Here is a 24,008-nt window from a genome sequence, read left to right as displayed (position 1 = left end):
TGGACGAAGGCCGCGATGACCTGCAAAGCTGGACAGACAGAACAGAGAGGAGCTCCCTCTCCCTCTCTCTCCTTACATTCCTTGTTATCCCCCCCCCCCCCCCCCCCCACACACACACACACACACACACACACACACACACACACACATATATATATCTTGCTACTATGCTTCAACCAAAGGGACATTTCTCATCTAAACCTCTCTCATGATTTCATGTCAGTAACCACCCCAATGATCCAATATTTCACTAAATATTAGATTAAAGAAAAGATCAAACTGAAAAGAGAGAAAAGAGAGCTCTGTTTTTCCTTCCCTCCTCTCTCAGCTATCATCTGACTATGACTATGATATCAGATTTATCTGGGGAGCCTTTGGAGGAGCCTGACCCCTCATTTTGGGAACCACTGGGCTAAACAAGCTAGCTGCACATAAGGGAGTTAAAGCTAAGTTACAACAGTAAAACAACAGTAAACGGATCCTGGCACACTTGGGCAGATGATGACATTTAAAGCCCATTCCTGTCGGTGGTTAGTCAGTATCCTCATTAGCAGGTTCTAAAGACGACTTTGTCTCATCTACCTGCGTGGGATCCAGATAGGAATCTCCACAGAGGAGCAGGGGGAAGGCCCAGCCCTGTTACAAAGACATTCTATTTATCTAACGCTCATTCGCTTGAATTCCTGAATCGTTGGGTCTCTCTCTAATTAAAGAGTTTGGTCTAGACCTGCTCTTTATGGAAAGAGTCTTGAGATGACGCTGTTGTGATTTGGCGCTATATAACTAAAGATTGATTGATTGATTGAAACAATTAAGAGGGAGGTTAAAGAAAATTCTACTTCTTACAGAAACTACACAGCTGACATCAGCATTGTTTGATCGTTTGCAAGGTGTGTCTCTTTGGGGCAGATAAGTTTCTCAATAAACATTAAATGTGTGTGTGTGTGTGTGTGTGTGTGTGTGCGTGCGCGCGATTGCTCATGGTTCCAGTGAACTTTTTCCAGTAGAACCGGTTTTCACCCTGGGAACACTGAGTGGAATCACACCCTGTGATCAGCGGGGCTGTCATTCCAAACCAACATGTTACAGTTAAATGTGGCCGTACATCTGTAAAAGTGGCGGCGTTGTTCACCCACCTGAGCACTACTGTCTTTTCTCTCCCCCCCCCCAATATATCATCATTATATATTTATTTTGGGATATTTCAGCTACCTCCAATAAATGTGTGTCCACTGCTCATACAGATTGGTGAATATACACACTACCTTCATTTTAGCTGTGATGAGTGGCAGGAACAAATATATATATATATATACACACATATATATATATATATATATATACTGTATATATAATGTTACATTCAGTGACATTTGTCATGTATTCTTCATTTTTGGTAATTGTTTCATGTCCAAAAACCAAGGAAAAAAGGAAATTGCAGTGCATCAAATGTTCACAGCTCTGATGATGAAAGCATCCTTAGAGTCTACAGATACTTTGAAATGCAAAAGGCAGGAGCTGGGAATTGAACTGCTGACCTTTTGATTAGCAGGCCACCTTCTCTCCGTCTGAGCGGAAACACGTCCTCAGTTGTTTTGACCTCAGATGTTTTATTTCTGCACCACACAGCCACTGACCACTTTAGCTGCCATTACATTTGTATGTACACATGGCCAACAGGACCAACAGCCCACAGACAGGTGCTGACTTTTTATTTTCCACCTTGATGACTCAGACACACTAGAGGAAACACCACGGCCTTGGTGTCTGTTTAAGTGAACTAGTGAAACATGTTCACACACATCCTTCCTTTGAAGGATGAATCACCTGTTTTGTTGCCAAAACCTGAGGTAAAACAAGCTCTAGCTTGGAGTTCCATGTAATTTCTTTCCTTTTGGCACTACATTATTTCATCTAACGGCTTCTCTCCAAATGTAAGAGTAATCCAGCCGATTCTAAACCACAACATGGCCTCCTATCAGAGAAACACAACAATCCATATCTGACATTTACAGCTTGTGGAATTGTAGTAAAACCCTACAATTTTCATCTTACATACACAAATGAATCCATTTAAATGATTGTTAAGGCAGTCTCCTGATTGAAATGTGTGCACATAAAAATAGGTTTCTCGTTCGGAATAGCACACCAAAACTAACGTAGTCATCCATGACCCAACAACTGGGGGGAGCATCTGATCGGGATGCGTCCTGGCAGCTTCCTCTGAAGGTTTCTCAGTCATATGTAACTGGGACGAGACCCTGGGGTAGATGGACGGATAGATGGAGGAACGGATGGATAGATGGATCATTGATATTTACTGTTTATGTCATAATGCTGCCTTGCAAAGACAGATGGGGGTGCAGCAGGTCTAAGGGGCACTCAGGACTAATGGCTACAAGGAGTGGATGATGAGAATCTCACCTCACCTTGAAACCAGAGCAGACGCTGCTGACTCAACAGGGACCACCAGATGCATCCCAGTCACGAGAGCCATCAGCTACATTATGTGTTACTTTAAGTCTTTGTATCCGCTGTGAGAAATCTGTGTCGATTGTCTCCTCATTTCATTTGGGGCGAAATGACAAATATCAGTTTGTAATTTGTGGATTTCACAGCAGTGCTAGAATAGCGTGCGTTTATTCAAGTACTGTACTTGAATACAAAGTTGAGGTGGCCTACTTTGCACTTGAGGCTTTTCACGTCATGCCACTTTTCATTTCCACTCCACATTTTATTGTACTTTTTGCTTCCCTACATTTATCACAGAAGCTCAAGTAATCAGTTACTTTATCAGATTTTTTTTTAAATACAAAACATATGAAACTTATACAAAAGCATCATTTGAAAGTACTTTAACTTTTATTACTTTACCTACATTTACTCATTATATCTTCATGCATTTACACAAGAGTGTTGTCACAGTGTGGTTTTAGTACTTTTGGTGACGTAGTGTGTGACACTACGTCACCAAACACTCCCTCAGGCTGAGCACTCCTCCTCTTTCAAAAGCCCCCCCCCACTCTCCTCCACCAGCTCACAGTCGGTCAGGACTCATTTCAGTTAACATTTGATACGGACACCTGGACATTTTCCTCAGTTATGGTTGGGGTTTCTCCGCCCGTGTTTCTGCTGCTCCTGGTCACGGTGAGTCCAGAGTTTCTGTCCTTTTTACCTGCTGTGTTTCTACACACTGAAACAGTCTAGTTAGTGATCAGTGCTGCTCACAAGTCTCACTGTCTGTGGATGTCTGAACTCGAAACATTGAATAGCTTTTAAAAAGAGTGTAAAAGTAGTCCCAGGTGAAGACAACTTGTTTAGATACACACGGTTAGTTGGGCTGTAATAGAATGAATATTAGCAAATGTTGGATAAACATTACATTTACTTCAGCATATTGACTTTAGGAGCACTTCCTCCTGCTCATCATTGGCTGATTATTTTGCTCATGTTGACCGTAACAAAGACCTGGCTGCCATGGCAACACAGGTGTGGGATGGGTTGTTAGAGACATGGCATTTCACTTTTCATCAGACAACTCTGCCTTTTCCTCATAATCTCTCCTGACAGCCTGTTTACTTTACCTGTGTGCTTCATCAGTCTCAATAAAGCGAGGCCCATGAAGCAGAAATAGAAAGAAGAAAAGCAGCAAATATAACCTGCAAGATCATTTCACATAATTTCATCCCATTCTGATACACACATGATGTACACAGCTGCCTAACAACTCGTTACATTTGCTGTGCTTTAGATAATGAACTTATGATAATTATAAAGGATCAGTGTTTAGAATTGATAATAAAACACAGTATGAAATTCTTTTTTCTTTTCAGCAACATTAAAACCACATTTTACATTCATATAGTGTATAACGCTTTATAAAATTGCTACTTTAACACAAAACAAAGAGAAACTCACAGAAATGCTTCTGTTTTAACAAATGGTAGTTCATGGATAAGTGAGCATCTTAATTGCAATACATGTAAAATATAAAGTATTGAGGAAAAATGAAAACTCCACAAGCTTGGATACTGCATTGTCCATAGAAATGATTGACTTCATCATCTGTTAAATCTATTTTCTATCTATTTTCAAATATATGCTGTTTAGCCTTCAAAACTTATGACTTGATAACATCTGTCTTATCCATTGAACAGTGTTTGGTCTGTGAAGCCTTTTCCACAACAGTGCAACACGTTTTGATGTAAAGTAAGCTGAGATGTATAAATATGCATTCATTTTTACCATAAGTGTGTTTCTCCAGAAAACAAGCCAACAGAAAAGGCTAAGGGTCGAGTACGATTTGGGTTTTGAAATGATCTTCAAGATTACAGCTCTTACTTCCTCCCACAATATTTGAATCTTTCTGCCTTACCATGTACAATGAAACAATGATATTCATTAGTTTTCAGTTAATTCATTGCTTGTTTTTTGGGTGTTTTAAGGGGGTTAGTTTGGCTCCACCAAAATAACACGTAATAACACACACAAACTAGAGCGGTATAACGGCTGTTTCTATGCAGACAAAAGGGATCTTACAGGTCTGTCTATGTAGGGATTCTTTTCTGTATATTATTGACGTGCTTCGGTCAAGTAGGACTGCTCTGAAGGACTACTGCAGCCTTTACAACTGTTCGCTGCCCAGTTTTAGCTGTCAGATGAGGCATTCTACTGGACCAGTTGTTGTACCTACCCGTCATTTCAATCCCAAAATATGTAAAAAATAGGGCCCAGCTCTATCCAGATGAACAGCTTCACATGGAGCTAAAATATGAAGTATGTCCAGACTCTGAATATTTATCGAAGAGTTTAATATTCTTGTGGAAACAAACTAAAAGTGTAGTTGATGATTTCATGAGCCCATGGAGTGTGTTTTTGAAATCAACATGCATTGTGTGGTTGCTATATTTGCTTTTATTTGATTTTACATTGACAAAGTGTGTATTTGGAATCTTGCATCAAAATAAATGTTTTTTTGCCCATCCCTGCATACATGTCATGCACCTGGTGAGTAAGCCATTCACCTCTCATCTAGAGATGTAAAGCCTCTCCCTTCTGCTTTTCTCATCATCTGTCATTCTTACATGCCCATGCATTGACTGAATAGATGAAGCTTAGTTAAATCTCCTCAGGAGCGGTCGGGTGTGTCGGCATCTCCTGTCAACACAGGCAGCTGCTTGGTACCTAACAGATACAGTGGATGCTTTTACAAACAAGGCGTTCTTTAAATCTTAAGGTCGTGGTGCACACAAGAATTCATTTTAGTGAAGGGGTTCAGTCTGAGTGAACATGCAGTGATCTCTGTAAATACAAGCAGCCGAATGTTAAAAAAAGCACTGAATCAGCTACTTAATTTATGTCACAAATATGAAGTATGTTGTGTTCGGGACTGTCATGATATCACCAGTTGGCGCGTGAATGGCAAAAGTGTAAACAACTCTAATGGGATTTGTCATTGATTAATGCCATTAATGATGCAAGCACGTGTGAGGGCAGTGACTGACACCCCCAGCTGACTTTAGCAGCTCATAACAAACAAAAGAACCAAACAAAAGAAAAGGTCAGTCAGTACTGACTGAAAAAGAGGTCAGTCCCACCCTCTCTCCCAAACTGGTGGCCGGTCAAATTTCAGCAAGCCTGAAGTTGAGCAGCAGTAGGTGAGATCTGCAGCTGGCAGTGAACGCCTCTCTACTCCACCTTAATATGCATGAATGGGATTCAAAAGGGACTTGCGGACTTGCTCTCAGGACTGTCTGGGCATGTACAATGTACAGAGTGTGACTCACTGACTGCCCCATGTTTGTTTTGTTATTGTTAGATCAGTAGATGGAGGTTCATGATCATCGACCAGTTCATTTTCAGCATTCCTCTACCAACTTCAGATTGGGTGGAGCACAAACCAGGCAGAACATGTTTTACCGAAACTGCAGGCAATGAGGGTCTTATAACCAGCTCAAAGAGCCCTTTACTTATGGCTTTTCCATTCTTTGGAGTTTTTTAAGGTGTCACTTAGTCACATAGATAGCTAGATGTCATTTTAGATTGATTTAAAATGATTAAATTATTCAAGTTATTGTCCAATCACAATGAAGAGATTCTGATAACTATGAAATCAAATAAGCACTCACAAAGACACACAAAGTAAAGATAACTGAGACTTGTTATTCTTGTTGTTATTGATAATACATTATGTTATACATAAAAAAGCGATATGTGTTTTTCCAGTTTATTTTCTAAAAAAACCCTCAAATATAAGAAACATGGGAGGTCCCTGCTCGACAACAATTTCAACTACTATGCTTTCTCCTACAAACACAATCACATCTGATTCACTATTCTTTTTAATATTTTTATTAGAGCATGGAAGTCATACTGGTTTCAGCAGCACAGATGCTCATGTTGGACCTCATGTTAGCCACACCCCGCACACTACACACGCCTGTGCTGGGATGTATTGATATGCCAAACTATAATGGTGCAGCTGGCTTTAGATACGATGACCATAGATGAATTGGTCAAGTGAGGGTTCATTGTGAAGTAATTATATCTACTGTATTACAGCTCCAGGTTGTTGCTGTGGTGAAGGCCAACTCTGCAGACAATCTGGTAAGAAAAAGAAGAGAATGGATTATCCCTCCAGTTTCAGTGAAGGAAAATGTGGACTACACTGAGGTGGAATATGTTGCCAGGGTGAGTCACTGATCTCTTGTTCACTTTAAACTCTACCCTGTAAGAATCAATACTCTCTGCAAAAAAGTTGCAGTGTGGAATATTATCTTGGGGAAAATATGACTATAATAATAATGTTTGATACACAGCAGTTCTCACCTTAGATTAAAGGATAGGAAATTAACCTCTGCACGCTTGGACAATGAAAATATAATCATCAGTTTCACGAAGCGTGAGCAGAGTGTGATACTGATATTTAGATGATAAAATCTGCAATAAAAGATAAAATGTCACCAGTGGGGACAACTGGAGCATGTATCTTCAGGGTGCACTTGTTTTTCATTTGATCTATTTTTTCTGGTGCAGTGATCAGATTTTCTGTTTTGTGTTTCAGATTCGTTCAGACTTTGAATCTGGGGCAAATATTGACTACTCTCTAGAAGGCGAAGGTGCGAGCCAGTACCCCTTCCATGTGTTTGTAGTCCACCCTAAAACTGGATTTATTCGTCTGACCAAAGTGCTTGACAGGGAGGCGATCAATTGGTACAATGTGAGTTATACATGGCAGATTTGATTTATTTGACTTTAATATCATTTTTTCTTCATATGATTCAGTAATTCCTGCTCTTTATAGCTAATATTTAGATATTTTGCAGCCATTTGCTGCTTGTAAGTGCACCTGCTAAGACAAATGATAAAGACGACAACATTTGACTTTTGTATTTCAGCTGTCAGGTGTTGCTAAATACCATGATGGCAGAGAAGCAGAGAAAAGAATTGACATACGAATCAAGGTTTTGGATGAGAACGACAACGCTCCAGTGTTTGGGGTCATGGAGCCTGCTGAGGTGAATGAGCTCAGCCCGCCAGGTTAGTGTTTCTGTTATTGTGTGCAATACAACGGTTATCCTACATGAGACTGAAAATAATAGAATGTACCGACATTAACAATTACATTTCTAACTGTTTCATTTAATGCTGTTGTTTACAGGGACCTTCGTTAAGAAAATAACTGCAACTGACGCTGATGAACCAGGCCATGTGAACTCTCAGATCGCCTATACCATCGTAGATCAGAATCCACGTCATGACATGTTCTACATCACCAATGAGGGAAGCATCCATGTCAAACAGAATTTCCTCGACAGAGAGGTATTGACTACATATTCAGTGAACAAGTTGGCAACAGTGGGCTGGAGTCCTTCCCCTGTGCCAATCTATTTCTTTCTGTTCTTACCCTCTCTCAGACATCATTGTTTACTGTGGTGGAAATTTGTTTGCGAAGGACTAAACACATGAAATAAAGCACAAAACACAGATTAAAAATATTACTGTACAATAACTGGAGAAAAAACACATTCACAGGGAAACTGTAGTTAGAGGAAAAGGATCACAAAGACACTCCTGCCAGTCTTACCAAACTTCAAACCAACAGCATTTCACAATGTCCCTCCTTTATGTCATCTACTGTGGAGGAAATGCAGCATGCTTGTTGACCCAAATAGGTTAAAGAACATTTACTGGTGTGGATATTTAGATCTGCAAGCTCATTAAGTTCATACTAAGAATTCCACAGGCTGCACAGCATCCAAAAGAAAAGGAGAGTTCAATACCTTTCCCCCTTATAGTATCATTTCAGGTGCTAAAAATGTTCATTCCCTGGTGTATGACAGTATTGTACATACTGTGCTTTAGCTTGATAATTTGCTGTACTATTGTTCTAACTTCTAACTCTGCGTGACTGTCTTCTTATTGCATTGAATGACAGTTGTTGTTCGTTCTAATCCAGTTGGACCCATACAGCAAACAGTTTACACAAAAAGTTAACCCACAATTTCTGATATTCCAATGTTTTCTAATTTCAGAGAGAAGATAAGTACATTCTGACGGTGAAAGGACAAGACTTGAATGGTCAACCGGGGGGAAACAGTGGTACCGGCACTGTTACCATTAATGTTCTAGATGTGAATGACAACGTTCCCACTCTGGAAAAAGAGGAGGTAGTTTTCTTTCTCACACTCTTCTATATCAACATGTTGGTATACATAAATTGTATATTGATGTAGGAAGAAATGGTCTTCATAAGGCTCCTCAGAGTTACATTGTTTTAATGTTTTCTTTAAATGTAAAAAGAATATATGGAAATGTGGACATGCTTATGTCACACAGTGCTAATCAGCAAATATGTTATTAAAGCAAACACTGCTTAGGTTAACCCTGTCATTATCATCTCATGACGTGCTTTCTTTGCAGTATGAGGGCAGCATTGAGGAGAACACACGTGGTGTAGAGGTGATGAGAATCAAAGCAGAGGACCTGGACCTGAAGGGAACAGACAACTGGGAAGCCGTGTTTGACATTGTCAAAGGCAATGAGGCAGGGTACTTCAGCATTACAACAGACCCCAAGACCAATGAGGGCATCCTGATGCTTGACAAGGTACCACTGAATGAGCAACACAGCAGCGTTTTCTGCACTTTTCATTGAGAAGAAATATATCCATGGGTCTCCCAGTCCTTCGTGGCATAAATGTGATGATGTTTACATATCATGAAAGTGAAACTGTATGTGTATGCCACCCACACACTCACCCTCTTTCTGGGGAGGTGGTAGCAGAGTAGCTGGTGGTGACTGAACTGTTGTGCACTTTCATTCATGCAAACTTTTGTTTTATTTCATTCCAGTTAACCATTAACCATTTGACTTCCAGAAAACAAATTGAGTTTGAACACTTAATTATCAGCAACTTAAAGGAAAGCAAGCAAAACAAGGTTGTCCATATCAATGGCATGACTGTTAGGCATGTTTGTGGTAAAAGGAAAGTTTGTGCATAAAGGACCACAATGAGTGTCCATCAGTGGTGTGGCATTTCTTTTGTAGGTGGCAGGCAGCTCTGTTGCATGTGGTTATAGCTGATGCATACATATAGTGTGCAGTAGGTGATGTTGCACCCACTAGTGTGATTTATTTGGTATAATACTTTAGTGTAGTGACCTGAGAGTGGTAGCAAATGGTCACAGGTTATTTGAAATGAAATACAGCCATAGGGCATTACTCACCAAATCCTGCTCAAAGCAAAGTGGTTTCTTTGGCGCATGAATTCAACATTAAGAATGTACATAAAACACAGCATCTGCATTTCAGTCCCTATTGTAGTGAATTTTGTGAGGCTACATTCATACACACCAACAGCAAAACTGTCAAAATAATCTTGTGTACCATCCCACAGGAAGTGGATTATGAGGATGTGAAGGACCTTGAACTAGGACTAAATGTGAGGAACAAGGGTCTGCCGTATGTATCTGAGACACATACTGGAACTGGTGTAGCTTTTGGACCAAGTGGTGCAGTAAATTCAGGAGGATCATCATGGCAGAGTGGGACCACTGGTAAAACCTATCCAATCAAAATCAAAGTGAAGAACAAGCCTGAGGGGCCAGCTTTTGACCCCAAAGTCAAAACTATTCCCATATCAGAGGGAGGTGATTCCACCACCATTAAGGATTTTATCGCCTACTACCCTGCAATAGATGGAGACACTGGAAAAACAGCTGAGAATGTTAGGTCAGTGCATACACAAACATATACACATTAAAACCTCTGCACTTCTACAATTAATGATAGTAACTGACACAGCTTGTCTCTGATGTAGGTATGCCAAGGGCTCAGACCCTGACAACTGGCTAACCATCGACCCAAACACAGCTGGGATCAAACTGAACAAGATGCCTGACAGAGAATCTCCCTTCCTTGTCAATGGGACATATATTGCTAAAGTGCTGTGCATTACAAATGGTATGCTCTTCCACTTTGTGTCTGCTCCAGCAGCAAATCTTTTACATGTCAGACAAGAACAATTAGTGAAAAGTAGCTGTCAAAAGGTGTGATATTACAAGCTTAAAAGGCTGAGCACTGAAAGAAACTTCAAAGAAAGCTACAGTGTTTACTCCGTACATGTCACAATATGAACGTGACAAATGACAGAGATGAAAAATTCCATAACAAACATTCCATTAGTTTGTGAGACACTTTGTGCAGGGTTGGCATTTTCATCCAAGAGTTAACACAGCTGCAAAATAAAAGTAGGCATAAAATTCATCCTCAGGGAGCTATTAAATGTAACGGAAATCCAGATGATGGTTTTCAGTTTTTTGTGTATGAAGTTGACAGGCTGACATGAGGCAAATGGGGCTATCCCATGGGGGGATGTGCTGGCTATACAGTAAGTGAAACAAAGCAAATCTACTCAAGGCAGCATGAAGTGAAGAGAGGATTAAGAATTTGAGGCTGTATGACTTTGCCTCATGTACACAGACAAAGAGGAAAACCAAAATAGATCAATTAGATCAAGATACAGTTGGTGCACTGATTGTTTGTGGTAACAGTCTGGCAGTCAAATTCACATGAATAGATAAAGGAGAAAATTAGCTACACCTTTAACCTGAGCAGGGGCAAACAGTCCACCAGCAGGGGAGTGAAGCATTTGTCACTCAACTTGTCTCTGAATAATGGAGCTAGAACCAAATAAATCCTGAACCATCTGCTCTTATTCTGTTTTTCCAACACAGATATGCCTGCCCAAACGGCTACTGGAACCATAGCTATCCAGGTGAACGATATAAATGACAACTGTCCCACCCTGACCAGTAGTATTGAGACTATGTGTACCACAGCTGATTCTGTTATCGTGAGCGCTAAAGATGAGGATAAATTCCCTAATGGACCTCCTTTTAACTTCATCATCATCCCAGAGGGCACTGAGGGCAAATGGCAGGTGGAGAATCTTAATGGTGAGGAGAATACTACAATAAGATTATGATGGGTAGATATACATATATACAAATAGATAGAAAATTATGAATGGCTCTGTATCAACATGAATTGATGTCTGTCACAGATTTGTTTCTTTTTTTACAACAAGGAGTTGATATGTGAAAGAAAAACTACACAAGTTGCTTTAGACTTAAAAAATAACATGGTATAGCCTTAAAACGTAGCACTAAGATTGTTTTAACTAGGACCTCTGGCATGCATCTTAGACCAGAATGTCCGGAACCTGGTTTGTAACTATAATGTGGAGAAGGCAAATTCAAGCTTGAGTCTTCAAACCAAAATACTGCTAACTTTAGAGTAAAACATAGTGATTTTCTGCACTTTTCTTATATTTGTCTTGTTTTGTGCAGCTACTGCAGCAATCTTAAGGGCCCAGGAGTTCATGTGGCCTGGTTTGTATAAGGTGGAGCTGGAGGTGACGGATTACCAAAAACAATCCTGTTCAGAACCACAGAAAGTAGAGGTCCAGGTTTGTACTTGTGAGGAGGGAGCAGTGTGTAGAAAACGAGGTGCAAATGGTCATCCCAAGAAAGGAGCAGAGTTCGGACCTGCAGGCATCGGACTGCTATTCCTGGGACTGCTGCTCTTACTACGTACGTATAACTTGATGCTCATTCTGATGAAGGGTTGTGTGATGAAACACTAAATACTTTCGCTGTGTTCAATACAATCCCAAGACAGGTTAAGATGAGTTTAATTCTGTTTTAGACCAAATTCCAGAACAAGTGATTAAATATATTTCCCTAAAGAATAGGGGGAAAAGGGAAATATGTGACTGCACCCTAATCCTCACAAAGGTGGATGCAGAGGTTCAGCACTTATCATTGTTCTTAGCTCTAACCCCATCAGACAAAAACAGGAGCGTAAGATAAAGGCATTTCGTTACTTTTGGATGTCATTGAGGGCAGTAGCCAAATCTGACAACACGCTCAAGGCGCCTGACTACCAGCCCAGTCAAAAAATGTCAGACATGTTACAACATGTAACTTACACCACCGTTGGTTATAGAAACAAGTAGTGTTGACTACATGGTTGCCTAATACAAGAAAAGAATTGTTTCACTAATATTTGGGGGTTATTTTTACAGTCATTCCTCTGTTGCTGCTCTTCTGCCAATGTGGAGAAAAGGGCTTTGCTGAGATACCTTTTGACACCAAATCACATCTCATTAACTACCACACTGAGGGCCAGGGAGAGAATACGGTAAGACCAAAATAATTACCCTTTTAACACAAGACCTTCACTATTGAGTACAGGAGTGTTGTGATATACTGGCTGCTATTGCCATTGACATGATGTCTATTTGAAAGCTTCAAGAGGTGACATTTAAACACTAGGCAGCAGAATAACTGTTCTAACGTTTGGACAATTGGTCTACAATAGGAGGTGCTGCTACTGAACATGCCAACACAACTGGATGGAGATATGGTCAAAGTGGGCATGGGCATGGCTAACAACAATTCAGCAATAATGCCCACAGCAGGTTTGGATTTCCAGAAATCTGTAACTTCCATGGATGGGATGAACGGGGCTGGCTATCAAGGGTTTTCAAGCGGCTACAGAGAGGGGACATGGGGGATGATGAACCAGGCAAACGGCAGTGGCTTCTACTCTGAGTTTGAAGGAAGAGAATCAAGAATAGAGGGAGGACTTTATGACGGCATGGCTCTGCCAGACCACTTCTTGGCACAGTATTACATCAAGGTGAGGAATTATATGAATATTTCTAGTCTTTACATTCTTTCTTTTGTAACACATGGCACACCTTTGTCATTTTGGACGGAATTATTTTGATGGATGATCAAACTGATGATCAAACTGGATTAAAGACCTGTAAATGCTCAAAATTTCTTTGCCATGACAGTTGGCAAAAACTTCAAACTGCTTTTGTGGAAAAGGGGTAATTGCAACTGTTTTTTCGTTTCCTTTGATGTTTATGCTTTTTAATTCTAATTAGAGATTTTTAAAAATGTGTTTAATACTACTACATTCATTAAAAGTTAAATTAACAGTATAGTTACTGCCAAACAATTGGCACAGTCAACAAAAAAAGTAAGTCTGTTGATGATTTCCTTTTTCTCTTTGAACAGAAGGTGGACAGTGGAAACGAGAACCTTGAAGGGAAGGACAGTCTTTTGGTTTATGACTACGAGGGCCAGAGCTCCTCTGCCGGCTCAGTGGGCTGCTGCAGCCTCTTGGACTCCGACAACGATCTGCAGTTCCTCAGTGACCTCGGGCCAAAGTTTAAGACCCTGGCTGAGGTGTGTGGAGGCAAGAAGATCCCAGCTGAAGTCAAACAAGTGCTTACTCCTCAGCCCAGTGCCTCCATCAGAGCTCAGAGCTCAGTATCACATTTGATGACGGCGCAACAGCTGCCCCCTCCACCCAAACTGGAGCCGGCCGTCACAAAAACAGAGCAGACTGTGATCAATGAGACATCTAATCATTCTCAGGTGGTGAAGGAAAGCATGGCCAATGTGAAAGAAAGGATGACCACAGTGAATGAAGGGATGGAAAATCAAGGCCAGATGCTCCTGCTACAGCAGCAGCAGCCTGTCTACTACACCACCAGCCCTGTGTTGCAGCCGATGCACTACGTAGTCCAGCCACAGATTCAGAACACCATGCTGCTGACTGAGACTCCATCCGCTAACCTGCATGGCATGGTACTGGTAAACGGTACTCAAATGGGACCTGCCCAAGGCGTGGTCGTTCAGGGGCAGACAGTGATGTCCAGTGGACAAGCACAGGGCCCCGGCATGCTGCTGGTGGAGAAGACTGGGGTCCAGGAGGGTGGTACCAACCTGATTCACACTGGCAACCTCGCAGGCTCCCAAACCATGATGGTTGTTGAGGGAAAGATCCCTGCAGGGTCACTGAAAGTGCTGAAGGGTAGCCAGACCTGCCTTGTGCAGGGGGGCACTCTATCCGCAGGAGGGCTTTCAGGATCTCAGGGAGTCCTGATGGTCGGAGGGTCAACAAGCACTGGAGGGCAGCTGGTCCAGGAGTCAGGAGGTCTGTCCCACAAGAGTGACATGTCTAGCTCTCAGAGAGTCCTCTACAGCACATCTACTGGCCCTCAGAACAGCATGGTGAGTTCATCTACTACCACAGCGAGCACAACCCCCACCTACCGCAAGGTGGTGGTGCAGGAAAGAAAAATTCACTGAATGAGAGATTGTCAGTACACCAGAGGACTACCACGTGGTGATGGGATGCTTGTGGAATTCAACTTATGTAAGACAACTAATGGAGAGCAGGCAGCTTCAATAAGCACATCTTCATGTTTTGTTTTATGTGTGTGGAATGTGTAAAAAAAGTTGTTTAGATTGATGATAGATGATATCGTTGGGTCTCTCTCTCCTTTGGTTTAGACCTGTTCTTGATGGAAGATAACATTGTTATGAATTGGCACTATATAAATAAAGACTGATTGATTGTGAATTGATTTTTTTAAAAAGTTTTTTCTAGGAGTTGTGCTTTACCATGAGGGGAACAAATATAAAATTTTATGAATGAGTGAATGCATGTTGTCTCTAATTCTGCTGGCTTGTATGATATGTTATGTAGTTATTTGCTGTCTGTTTTGTAACAATAAAAACAAAATATCAAAACCAAATGACTCATTTTAGCTGAAGCTATCCGATGGAATGTACATCTTCTTGGAGTTCATATTAGCTATCCACAATGACAATAAAAATATGTGGGTATCACCTTTCTGCGTTGTCTTGGTTTATCTCTAAAGTGAATACAGAGCAGAGTGTATAAAAGTTCAGTTTGGATATTGATAGGCAGTCTTCCTTACATTTGACAATGTAGGGTAAAGTTAGTGTTACAATGAGTGTTCTGTCTTCACTTTATTGTATCTTACCGTCTAAGATATAATAATTATATCTTATCTGGAATGGGGAGTCGGGCAGCATGGTGGTGCTGTGGTTAGCACTGTTCAAATCCCGGTTTGAACTCGGGGTCTTTCTGTGTGGAGTTTGCATGTTCTCCCCATGCTAGCGTGGGTTCTCTCTGGGTACTCCGGTTTCCTCCCACAATCCAAAGACATGCACATTAGGTTAACTGGTAACTCTAAATTGCCCGTAGGTGTGAGTGTGAGTGGTTGTCTGTCTGTCTGTATGTGGCCCTGCGATTGGCTGGCGACCAGTCCAGGGTGTACCCCGCCTCTTGCCCGAAGTCAGCTGGGATAGGCTCCAGCTCCCCCCGCGACCCTAACGGATAAGCGATATAGAATATGGATGGATGGATGGATGGAATGGGGAGTGATTGAGCCTCTGAGCTTGTGCTGAACTCCTACCAGGAGTGTCAAAGTGCTGAGTGAATGTAATGCTTGGGCAAAGCATCTGTGCTCAGAAATGTACACTGCTTAAGTAAGTGAAGGTAAGATTAAAAAAAGCAACCCTACAAACTACAATACTACAATGAGACAAAGGTGGGTAACCTGACAGGTGGGTTTGTGTGTCCCATCAAAATAAAATGTATTTTGGTGAGACATGATGACGTTTGTATGATCTTGTGGGAAAATAAATACATCTGTTAGAAAGTACATGACCACATAACATTAACACGATATTCAGGGTGTGTTTCGGCTCTGTTTGTCCCTCAGGGGAGATGATCTCCTCAGTAGGCATTACTGGACATGTTTAAACTGTTTAAACTATTCATCTGTTTTTGTGTCTTGTGTGTGTCTGCGGGTGTGTTCTACAGTTCCTGTAGAGCTGGTTTCTTTCTGAGCACAATGAGTAGGAATCACTCCTTTGTAGTTATCAGGGCTTAAAGAGACTGAAATCTCTTTTTCACACCCAACATGCCACATTAAAGAGAAAAAGTGAAAGGTGGCTGGAGGGTTTGCTCCTCATGTTCACTCGGTCCATGGTTACAGCGAGCTGCAAACAGCGCTGTGACTCACCCACCCTACCACTGCGGTTTCTCTTCTTTAACATATGTGATCATGAGCAACGTAAATAAAATTCATGGACACATGCATTGTGTTTGGTGAGAAACATGGAAATGAAAACAGCACATAACTTTATAAAATATTTCATATTGCATCCATTATAACATATACTCGTATTGTACGATGCAGCCAAGATACAAACAGGTTGGAAGAAGACTGGCATTAAAGGAACTATTCATGTAGATCTCTACATTATATTTGCATTTCTGTATTTGGAGCTTTTCAACAGTTTTTGATAAGAGCTTTAACAGAGAGTTAAACATAGAAAACATCAATTTATAGGATAAAACTGTCCATTTATTTGTGAATGATTTTTTGGCAAATAAAACAATACAACACAAAATTTAACTTTATTTGTTTGAAAAGCAATGCATATTTTTTCTTTCCATTTTGTGCTCCATTCTTCATTTGAAGGAAATTGAAATTGAAATTATCATTATTACAGCCGTGGGGTCTGTGGGACCATAGTCAACAAAACAGTTAACATCGAGCCTTAGCAAAAGTACAAGACCAGAGGGGTCCAGAGTTAGATTTACATTGGTGTATGTGTGGGACTGAAACAGATGCACAGATATTTCACAGGTGGTAACAATATGCTTTTTGAATTTCTTCAGTCAAAGGAATATTTTCCCCTGTGTCAAATCCGATTAAGCCAGATTTTATTTATACAGCCCAAAATTCCAAATAATTTGGTTCAGAGGGCTTTTTAATCATTAGAGCACCATTTGTCCATAGACCCTCGCATTACATAAATAAGGGAAGGCTCCCCCAAAAGCCCTTACAGCAGTGAAAAAACAGAAGAAACCCCACCAGAGGTGGAATCCCTCTCCCAGGATGGACAGACAGGAAATAGTCTTTATAGAGAAATGCAGCACTTAATAGAAAGTTCACAGTTTTGATTTGATTTCACTTTACTATCAGAATATTCTTCTGAAATTTGTCCTTATTACATCAGTGTAACAAGAGACTGTCTCTGGTAGGTTCTCCAGCACATACAGACCAGACCGTACTCGGTTCACACTCAACTGTTTTATTTTTCGCACTCAACAATAGCTCAGGCCGGTGGCTCCTGCTCTGGCCGTGTGTCTCCTCCCTCTCTCGGGTCCCTGCGTGCTACCGCCTAAATAGGGAGAGAGGCAATTTACTGCACCTGTTCCCAGGTGCGCTGGTGTTACTTGCCTCTCTCCCGTGCCATCTCCTGGGCCAGTCCTGCAACTCTCTCCGTTGCAGCTTAGCTCAAAACCAGCCACCCCTCCACAATCAGACATCGTGAAAAAGTAGCTGTAGGGTATTCAATTTAATCACTCCCTTTTACATTCAGTGTTCAGTCTGCACAGGAAATTTGAGGCCTACTCAGAACACAAACTCTTAGTGAAATGAGGAAGAAAAGAGTTCCACAGCCTGTTCAGTTGAGCTTGTGGGACTCTAAATGCTCTGTTTGATGGCAAAAGCTGATAGTATTCAAATAAAATATGGGAGTGACCAAATGAAATATTGCCTGCCAATGTACGCAGCTTGAAAACTGGACCCACAGTCTTTGAGCAGATATGTTGAGGTCAAGCCAGATGTGCTTTATGCTGAACATAGAAACAACTGTACGATGCCCTGATTCTATACTGTGTGACACATATCAGGGGACACAGGTGTAGTCCCAGACGGATAATATCTGCTGCGTTGGCACAAAACATTTAAGAAACAGAAAAAAGATAGATAGATAGATAGATAGATAGATAGATAGATAGATAGATAGATAGATAGATAGATAGATAGATAGATAGATAGATGATCCCTTCTCTTAGTTCTCGTCAGTACACAAGCAGCAGCATTCTGGACCAGCTGGAGAGTCTTTAACTTATTGGGGCAGCCTGATAATAAGGAGTTGCAATAGTCCAACCTAGAAGTGACAAATGCGTGGACAGGATGGGCCTGATTTCAGGAATATTACGTAGATGGAAAAAGGCAGTTCTGGAAATGTGTTTTATGTGGGAGATAAAGGACAAATCCTGATCAAAGATAACTCCCAGATTCCTCACAGTGGAGCTGGAGGCCAGAGTAATGCCATCCAGAGCAGTTATATTGTTAGAAAAGGTGTGTCTAAGGTGTTTAGGGCCAAGCAGAATAACTTCAGTTTTGTCTGAGTTTAGCAGCAGAAAATTGCTGGTCATCCAGGACTTTATGTCCTTAAGGCAGTCTTGGAGTTAACTGATTTGATTCATCTGGCTTTATTGATAAGTATAATTGAGTATCATCTGCGTAGCAGTGGAACTTAATAGAGTGCTTCCTGATAAGACTACCCAGAGGAAGCATATATAAGGTAAATGATTTCGGTCCAAGCACTGAACCCTGTGGAACTCCATGTCTTTAGTGTGGACAGAGGACTCTGTTAACATGTACAAACTGAAATCGATCTGATAAATAACACTTAAACCAGCTTAATGTGGTTCCTTTTATGCCAATGAAGTGTTCCAGTCTCTGTAACAGGATGTGATGGTCAATGGTATCAAAAGCAGCACTCAGGTCTAACAAGACCAGTACAGAGAGAAGTCCTCTGTCTGATTCCATAAGGAGGTCGTTTGTAACCTTCACCAGTGCTGTCTCTGTGCTATGATCAATGGTCAAATAGACCATTAGAGTTTAGAAAATTACACAGCTTGTTTGATGTTGTCCAAACATTTCCTTTTCAGAATCAGATGGAGGATAGCGTCACACCTGTTTATCATTGTGTTACTGTAGTCAGCAAATAACACAAGTAACATACAAACTAATTGAAACATCAAGGGAACCTATGCTCCACCCAGTCCTGAAGCTCATATAGCAACACGAGTGACTAACTGTTGTTCTGCTTTTGTCTGTTGGGTATGAAACAGCAGAGAAAAAGCTTTGGTGTCAAACACTTTTGTCTTCATATCTGAACTTTTTTCTAGAGTGTGCAACGTACCAGCTGGATATAGGGCACGCATAGTGCATAGTGCATATGCAGTGCAAAACACTTCTCTGAGGCTTAATGCACCAGCTGTTCCCTTGTTTCACTTGATTGCAGTTCATACATTGTTTGCTGTTGTCTCAGACTTTTATGTTGAACCACAGGTAAGGGACAGGGGGCTCTATTAATTTGCTGTTGCCAGCATTCTTTACAGGTCACAGACAGTCTCAAAAATGTGACATGAAAGGGTCTTGGAAAACCTATAAACTTGTGTGCAATCAGACCTGATCCAATACTGCCAAGAATGTGAAAGTGTCAGTGCAGAGGTTTCAGGTGATTTTATCTTTGCTGCATCCTGGCTCTGTGCATGCTCAGTTCTCTTTAAAGGTGCATGTGCCAGATTGCTGAGGGCACAAGCAGATACTCCCTGAAACATCACGAACATTTTGGTTTTACCATAACAAAGCTCATCTCACAGAAGCATGACTCAGAGGCAAACACACCTGCAGCCACACCCCGTCTGTCTGTTGTCTGTCAACTGCTGTAATTAAAGTTCCACAGGTTTTATTTCCTTCTCAGTTCCCACTGGCGCCACATTATCTTATGTAAGAGCATAATGTTCATGAAACATTGTGACAACAGTTTTAAAAGGGTGTGTATCAATTAGCTGTCTGTTTGCCTCTCCCTTAATTTTACTCTACTCAGAGGGAAATCCAACGAGGCCTTCAGGCCTGGCTCTGGGATATGTCAATGATCCTTTAAAGAACAGTCAAGTCAGACAGGATCTCACAGGATCAGTTAAGCAAAGGAAAGCTTGGGGAAAAGAATGGGAAAACCAGACTGTTCTATAAACGCTATCATGAAGCTTTATTTTCATGTCTGCAACATTTATTTTCACGGTGCTTCACCATGTTGAGATGTTTCAAAATAAATAATCCCTCGCAAGGAAGGGACAGGATTTTACTCTCTGAACAACTGTGTAGATTCTCATGTGAAACAGATGGGGGATGTGTTCATTTTATTTAAACAGTAGGCAGATACTAAAGCAGATCACCATGACAGATGGAAGCAGATCAAAATCTGTGGGGGCATTGCGTCTCAGTCAGTTGAGGTCAATAACGTCTGAATCGTTTTGGTCATACAAACAGATTGGGATCTTGATTAGTAGGAGCCCAAGAGCCCCTGTAAAGACCTGTGAAGACCTGTAACTCAAACAATGCCAATACTACCTGTAGAAACAATGCTGAGATGTCTGATCATGAGCTAGAACCAGGAAGAGGTTTCACAACATTTGGAACAACTGAATGGAGACTTAATGTTGGGAACTCAGTACATAAATATTACATGTTTAGTATATTTCTCATCTAATTTACTATAAGTATCAAAGAATGAAATGTTAGGAAAATTCTGTCATCATTGGGAAACCATCAAGAAATCAGGATGTCATGGTAGAGTCAGGATCTGTGTAGGGAGTAAATGGACAGTAGTACTAAAGGTCCGCACATATACACACTCGGAAAACTAATCAGATACTAGATTAACAACTGATTTCCAATCAAAAATATCAGACAGCCCCCAGCTTCAGTGTCTAAATTGTATTTGTATTTCCTGCTTTGCTATGTCTTATGCGATGGGATATCTGGGTTTTGAAACTAACTTTGAAGAAGTGACCTTTGAGCTTCTGTACAGTGTCTATACATTCTATAGACCAAACGATTAAAAGAGGAAATACACTGGAGATGAATTGATAATGATAACAACATTTTGTTGCAGCCCTAAATTGTAACTTGAACACACTACAGACTTATTGTCATATCACAACAGGACATCAAGATGTCTTTGTGCTGACTCTTTTTGTCTGTAAATCAATAGGAGCTGGGTTTTAAAAGGAGTGAACACATCATTGTTCACAAGGACTGAATTTAGTCACTCCTCGTCTTGGGCATGACACCATCAGCACATTTTATGGGGATCAGCACGATTATGATAGTCACTCATATCTACCTTTGTAACTCTCACAGTGCTGGGAACACAGTGAGGTGTGTGAGACTGTGGAGGAACGTGGTAACACGTTTTGATACGCCCCTTTAGCATCTGACTCTGGGCAAAAGGCACACTTTTGGCATGCACCGGCCCCTGATTATCCAATGATGCCATAGGCGTACTAGTCTTTTGCTGTCATGGTAACAATAATAAAAACAATGTTCTGAAATGGTCACAGTTTCACACCAAATCTACATGGTTTAGAAAAAAGATTATTTGTTTTCAGTCAATCAGAGAGTATATGTAGTAATATGATATGTTGTAGGAATATGGCTAATAATGGATATTGACTAATAGTATTGGAATCAGTGGGAGTTGCGCAGGCCCCATGGAAGCCCATAGTGCTGCAGCCAGGTATATTGCCACCATGATCCACAGGAACCTGCGTTAATTAATAACATACACTAAAGGGACATGATGCATACAGATGAAAAGGCAGAGGAGGAAAAACAAGGTCAGAGCATCATGGGAAGTCCCCAGGCAGTCTAAGCCTGTAGCAGCATAACTAGGGGCTGGTCCAAGGCAAGTCTGAGCCAGCCCTAATCATAACTTTATCCAAAAGGAAAGTTTTGAGCCTACTTGAGTCTAAATCATTTAGAATGTCATCTTTAGTGAGTTTCTCACATACTACTGTCTACTTGATCTTGACCTCTCCAATATGGCAGCCGCTTGCCACCATCTATGCTTCTGTATCCGTGCTGCATCTTGTGCAGGCATCTTTGACTTTAAATTGAAACCTGCAAATGTTGCAGGGTGACAGTTAAAACTGTTCAGTCCAAATAACCTTATGATTTCTATCTGCGTAATAAATCAGTGCAAATTCAATATCCTCTGTGTCATTTGCTGTGTCTGAGATGACTCTATATACAGAGCACTATTAATAATATCATTTGAGTGTCTGAAGTGTTAGTAAGGAATTCATTTTCTGTTTAGTTCCCTCAGAAACCCAATTCACACAACAGAACCACAAAGAAAGTAGTTTTGGCACTTACACTGTATTTACTAATAATTCCCTAAATGATCATATTTGACTGATTAAATAGAAAATTAGAGTTTACAGTAGAAATGACTGTCAGTGATCAGGCAAAATGATTTAACAAAATAAATTGATAATAACAACAACAACAGTAATAATGATAATAATGGCTGTTGTCTATGCTAAATAGCACTGATGAGGAAAATATATCTGACATACGGTAGTGAAAGACAAAATGGACTTGTCAGTTAGCCTTTTATGCTAAAACATGACAAAAGTGTTTGAAGAGTAGCGTGAGGTCTAGTCCAGAGACAACAAACACTGTAATGTTGCTGGGCCAGGGCCATTTTATCTGGTACAGACTGGTTGGTGTGCTTTTCTTCTCTTTGTTTGGTTTTGTCAGTAGGCTACCCAGTCTACTGTTATATATTATGTCTGATATTTGAATGTAGATCCTCTGCTTATAAGCACACTGCTGTGCTGTGTCCCGAGGCTGTGTGTGTGTGTGTGTGTGTGTGTGTGTGTGTGTGTGTGTGTGTGGTGGAGCACTCCACCTCTTTCATAAGCTTCGTCCTTGCCTCCTTCAGCTCACAGTCAGTCAGGACCTCCTGGCAGTGCCATCAGGACTCCATCAGTTTACTTGATTCAGATAGTGGGACTTTTCTTCAGCCATGATTCGAGTTTCTCCATCCACGACTGTGCTGCTCCTGCTTACAGTGAGTACAGAAGGATTTTCCTTTCTCTTTTACCTGCTGTCTGCCTGAATGCTTTTATTTTGTTGTTGTTTAGGTCTGAACTAAATCATACTGTTAATGGTTATAATGGACACAGTAGCTGTAAACTGCTCAGTTTTGGTAGAACTAGGGTAGAGTGTGCATAAATAAATATATAATGGGCCAACAGGTAATTCAAACTCCATAGTGGCCAAGAAGAATCATTTTTAGAAATTCTGAAACTTTCAATTTCAAACATGGGAATGTCGGATAGCTTAAAAACATATCCAAACACACTCTCCTGATGAGACATTAAGGTTTAGGAGTGTTTATGCCTTCATTTCATAATTATCTTGTTCATATTGACCCAACAATACCTGGCTGCCGTGGCAACACAGATGTTGGCTGGGCTGTCAAACAGATACTCAGAATCATTTCTCGTCCAACAGCTTTCTAAAGTCTCATGAGGTTGTCTACATATAAAGTTGTAGAGTAATTTGTTTAATAATCAGTACAGCAAGGGTCAAGGCCTACAACCTGCAGTGGATCTTAGTCTGAAAATATATTTGAAGATACTCAAGAAGGTATGATTTTCCTACGCTAGAAGAAGATTTGTTTGCCACCTCTATATAGAAACCAGGGCTGGTCTTGCTATGAAACTGAGTTGCCTCCATCACTCTCCTTCTTGGTCAAATAGCCCTCACACAGCCTGGGGGTGTTTTTGGGCTCATTGTCCTGCTGAAAAACAAATGCTGGTCCCACTAAGCACAAACCATTTGGGATGGCATATCGCTGCAGAATGCTGTAGTAACCATGCTGGTTCAGTGTGCTTTGTTTTTTATTTTCAATAAATCACCAACAGTGTCATGCTTCACGTTCGGAAAC

The 24,008-nt window shown here is 40.9% G+C and overlaps 2 protein-coding genes across 2 annotated transcripts in view; both read left to right on the top strand.

The window, feature by feature from the left end:
- Window positions 1–3,059: 3,059 nt before the first annotated feature.
- Window positions 3,060–24,008, top strand: part of LOC139203264 (desmoglein-2.1-like) — a 35,494-nt gene continuing 14,545 nt past the window's right edge. Inside the window, exons 1-14 of the mRNA XM_070832956.1 lie at window positions 3,060–3,147; window positions 6,562–6,690; window positions 7,064–7,219; window positions 7,398–7,539; window positions 7,661–7,821; window positions 8,535–8,669; window positions 8,923–9,108; window positions 9,899–10,233; window positions 10,322–10,464; window positions 11,238–11,459; window positions 11,853–12,095; window positions 12,590–12,705; window positions 12,886–13,206; window positions 13,593–14,642. Of these exons, the coding sequence (XP_070689057.1) occupies window positions 3,103–3,147; window positions 6,562–6,690; window positions 7,064–7,219; window positions 7,398–7,539; window positions 7,661–7,821; window positions 8,535–8,669; window positions 8,923–9,108; window positions 9,899–10,233; window positions 10,322–10,464; window positions 11,238–11,459; window positions 11,853–12,095; window positions 12,590–12,705; window positions 12,886–13,206; window positions 13,593–14,642 (3,384 nt within the window). The 5' untranslated portion in view covers window positions 3,060–3,102. The remainder of the gene's footprint in view (window positions 3,148–6,561; window positions 6,691–7,063; window positions 7,220–7,397; window positions 7,540–7,660; window positions 7,822–8,534; window positions 8,670–8,922; window positions 9,109–9,898; window positions 10,234–10,321; window positions 10,465–11,237; window positions 11,460–11,852; window positions 12,096–12,589; window positions 12,706–12,885; window positions 13,207–13,592; window positions 14,643–24,008) is intronic.
- The window catches only part of LOC139203266 (desmoglein-2.1-like), a 52,756-nt gene continuing 51,841 nt past the window's right edge, over window positions 23,094–24,008 (top strand). The window contains exon 1 of the mRNA XM_070832958.1: window positions 23,094–23,126. The gene's annotated coding sequence lies outside the window, so the exon portion shown is untranslated. The remainder of the gene's footprint in view (window positions 23,127–24,008) is intronic.

This window comes from Pempheris klunzingeri, chromosome 6 (assembly GCF_042242105.1).
Source record: "Pempheris klunzingeri isolate RE-2024b chromosome 6, fPemKlu1.hap1, whole genome shotgun sequence".
Taxonomy (NCBI): domain Eukaryota; kingdom Metazoa; phylum Chordata; class Actinopteri; order Acropomatiformes; family Pempheridae; genus Pempheris; species Pempheris klunzingeri.
The sequence above is the reverse complement of the archived record's forward strand: the minus strand, read 5'-3'. Positions and strand labels throughout refer to the sequence as shown.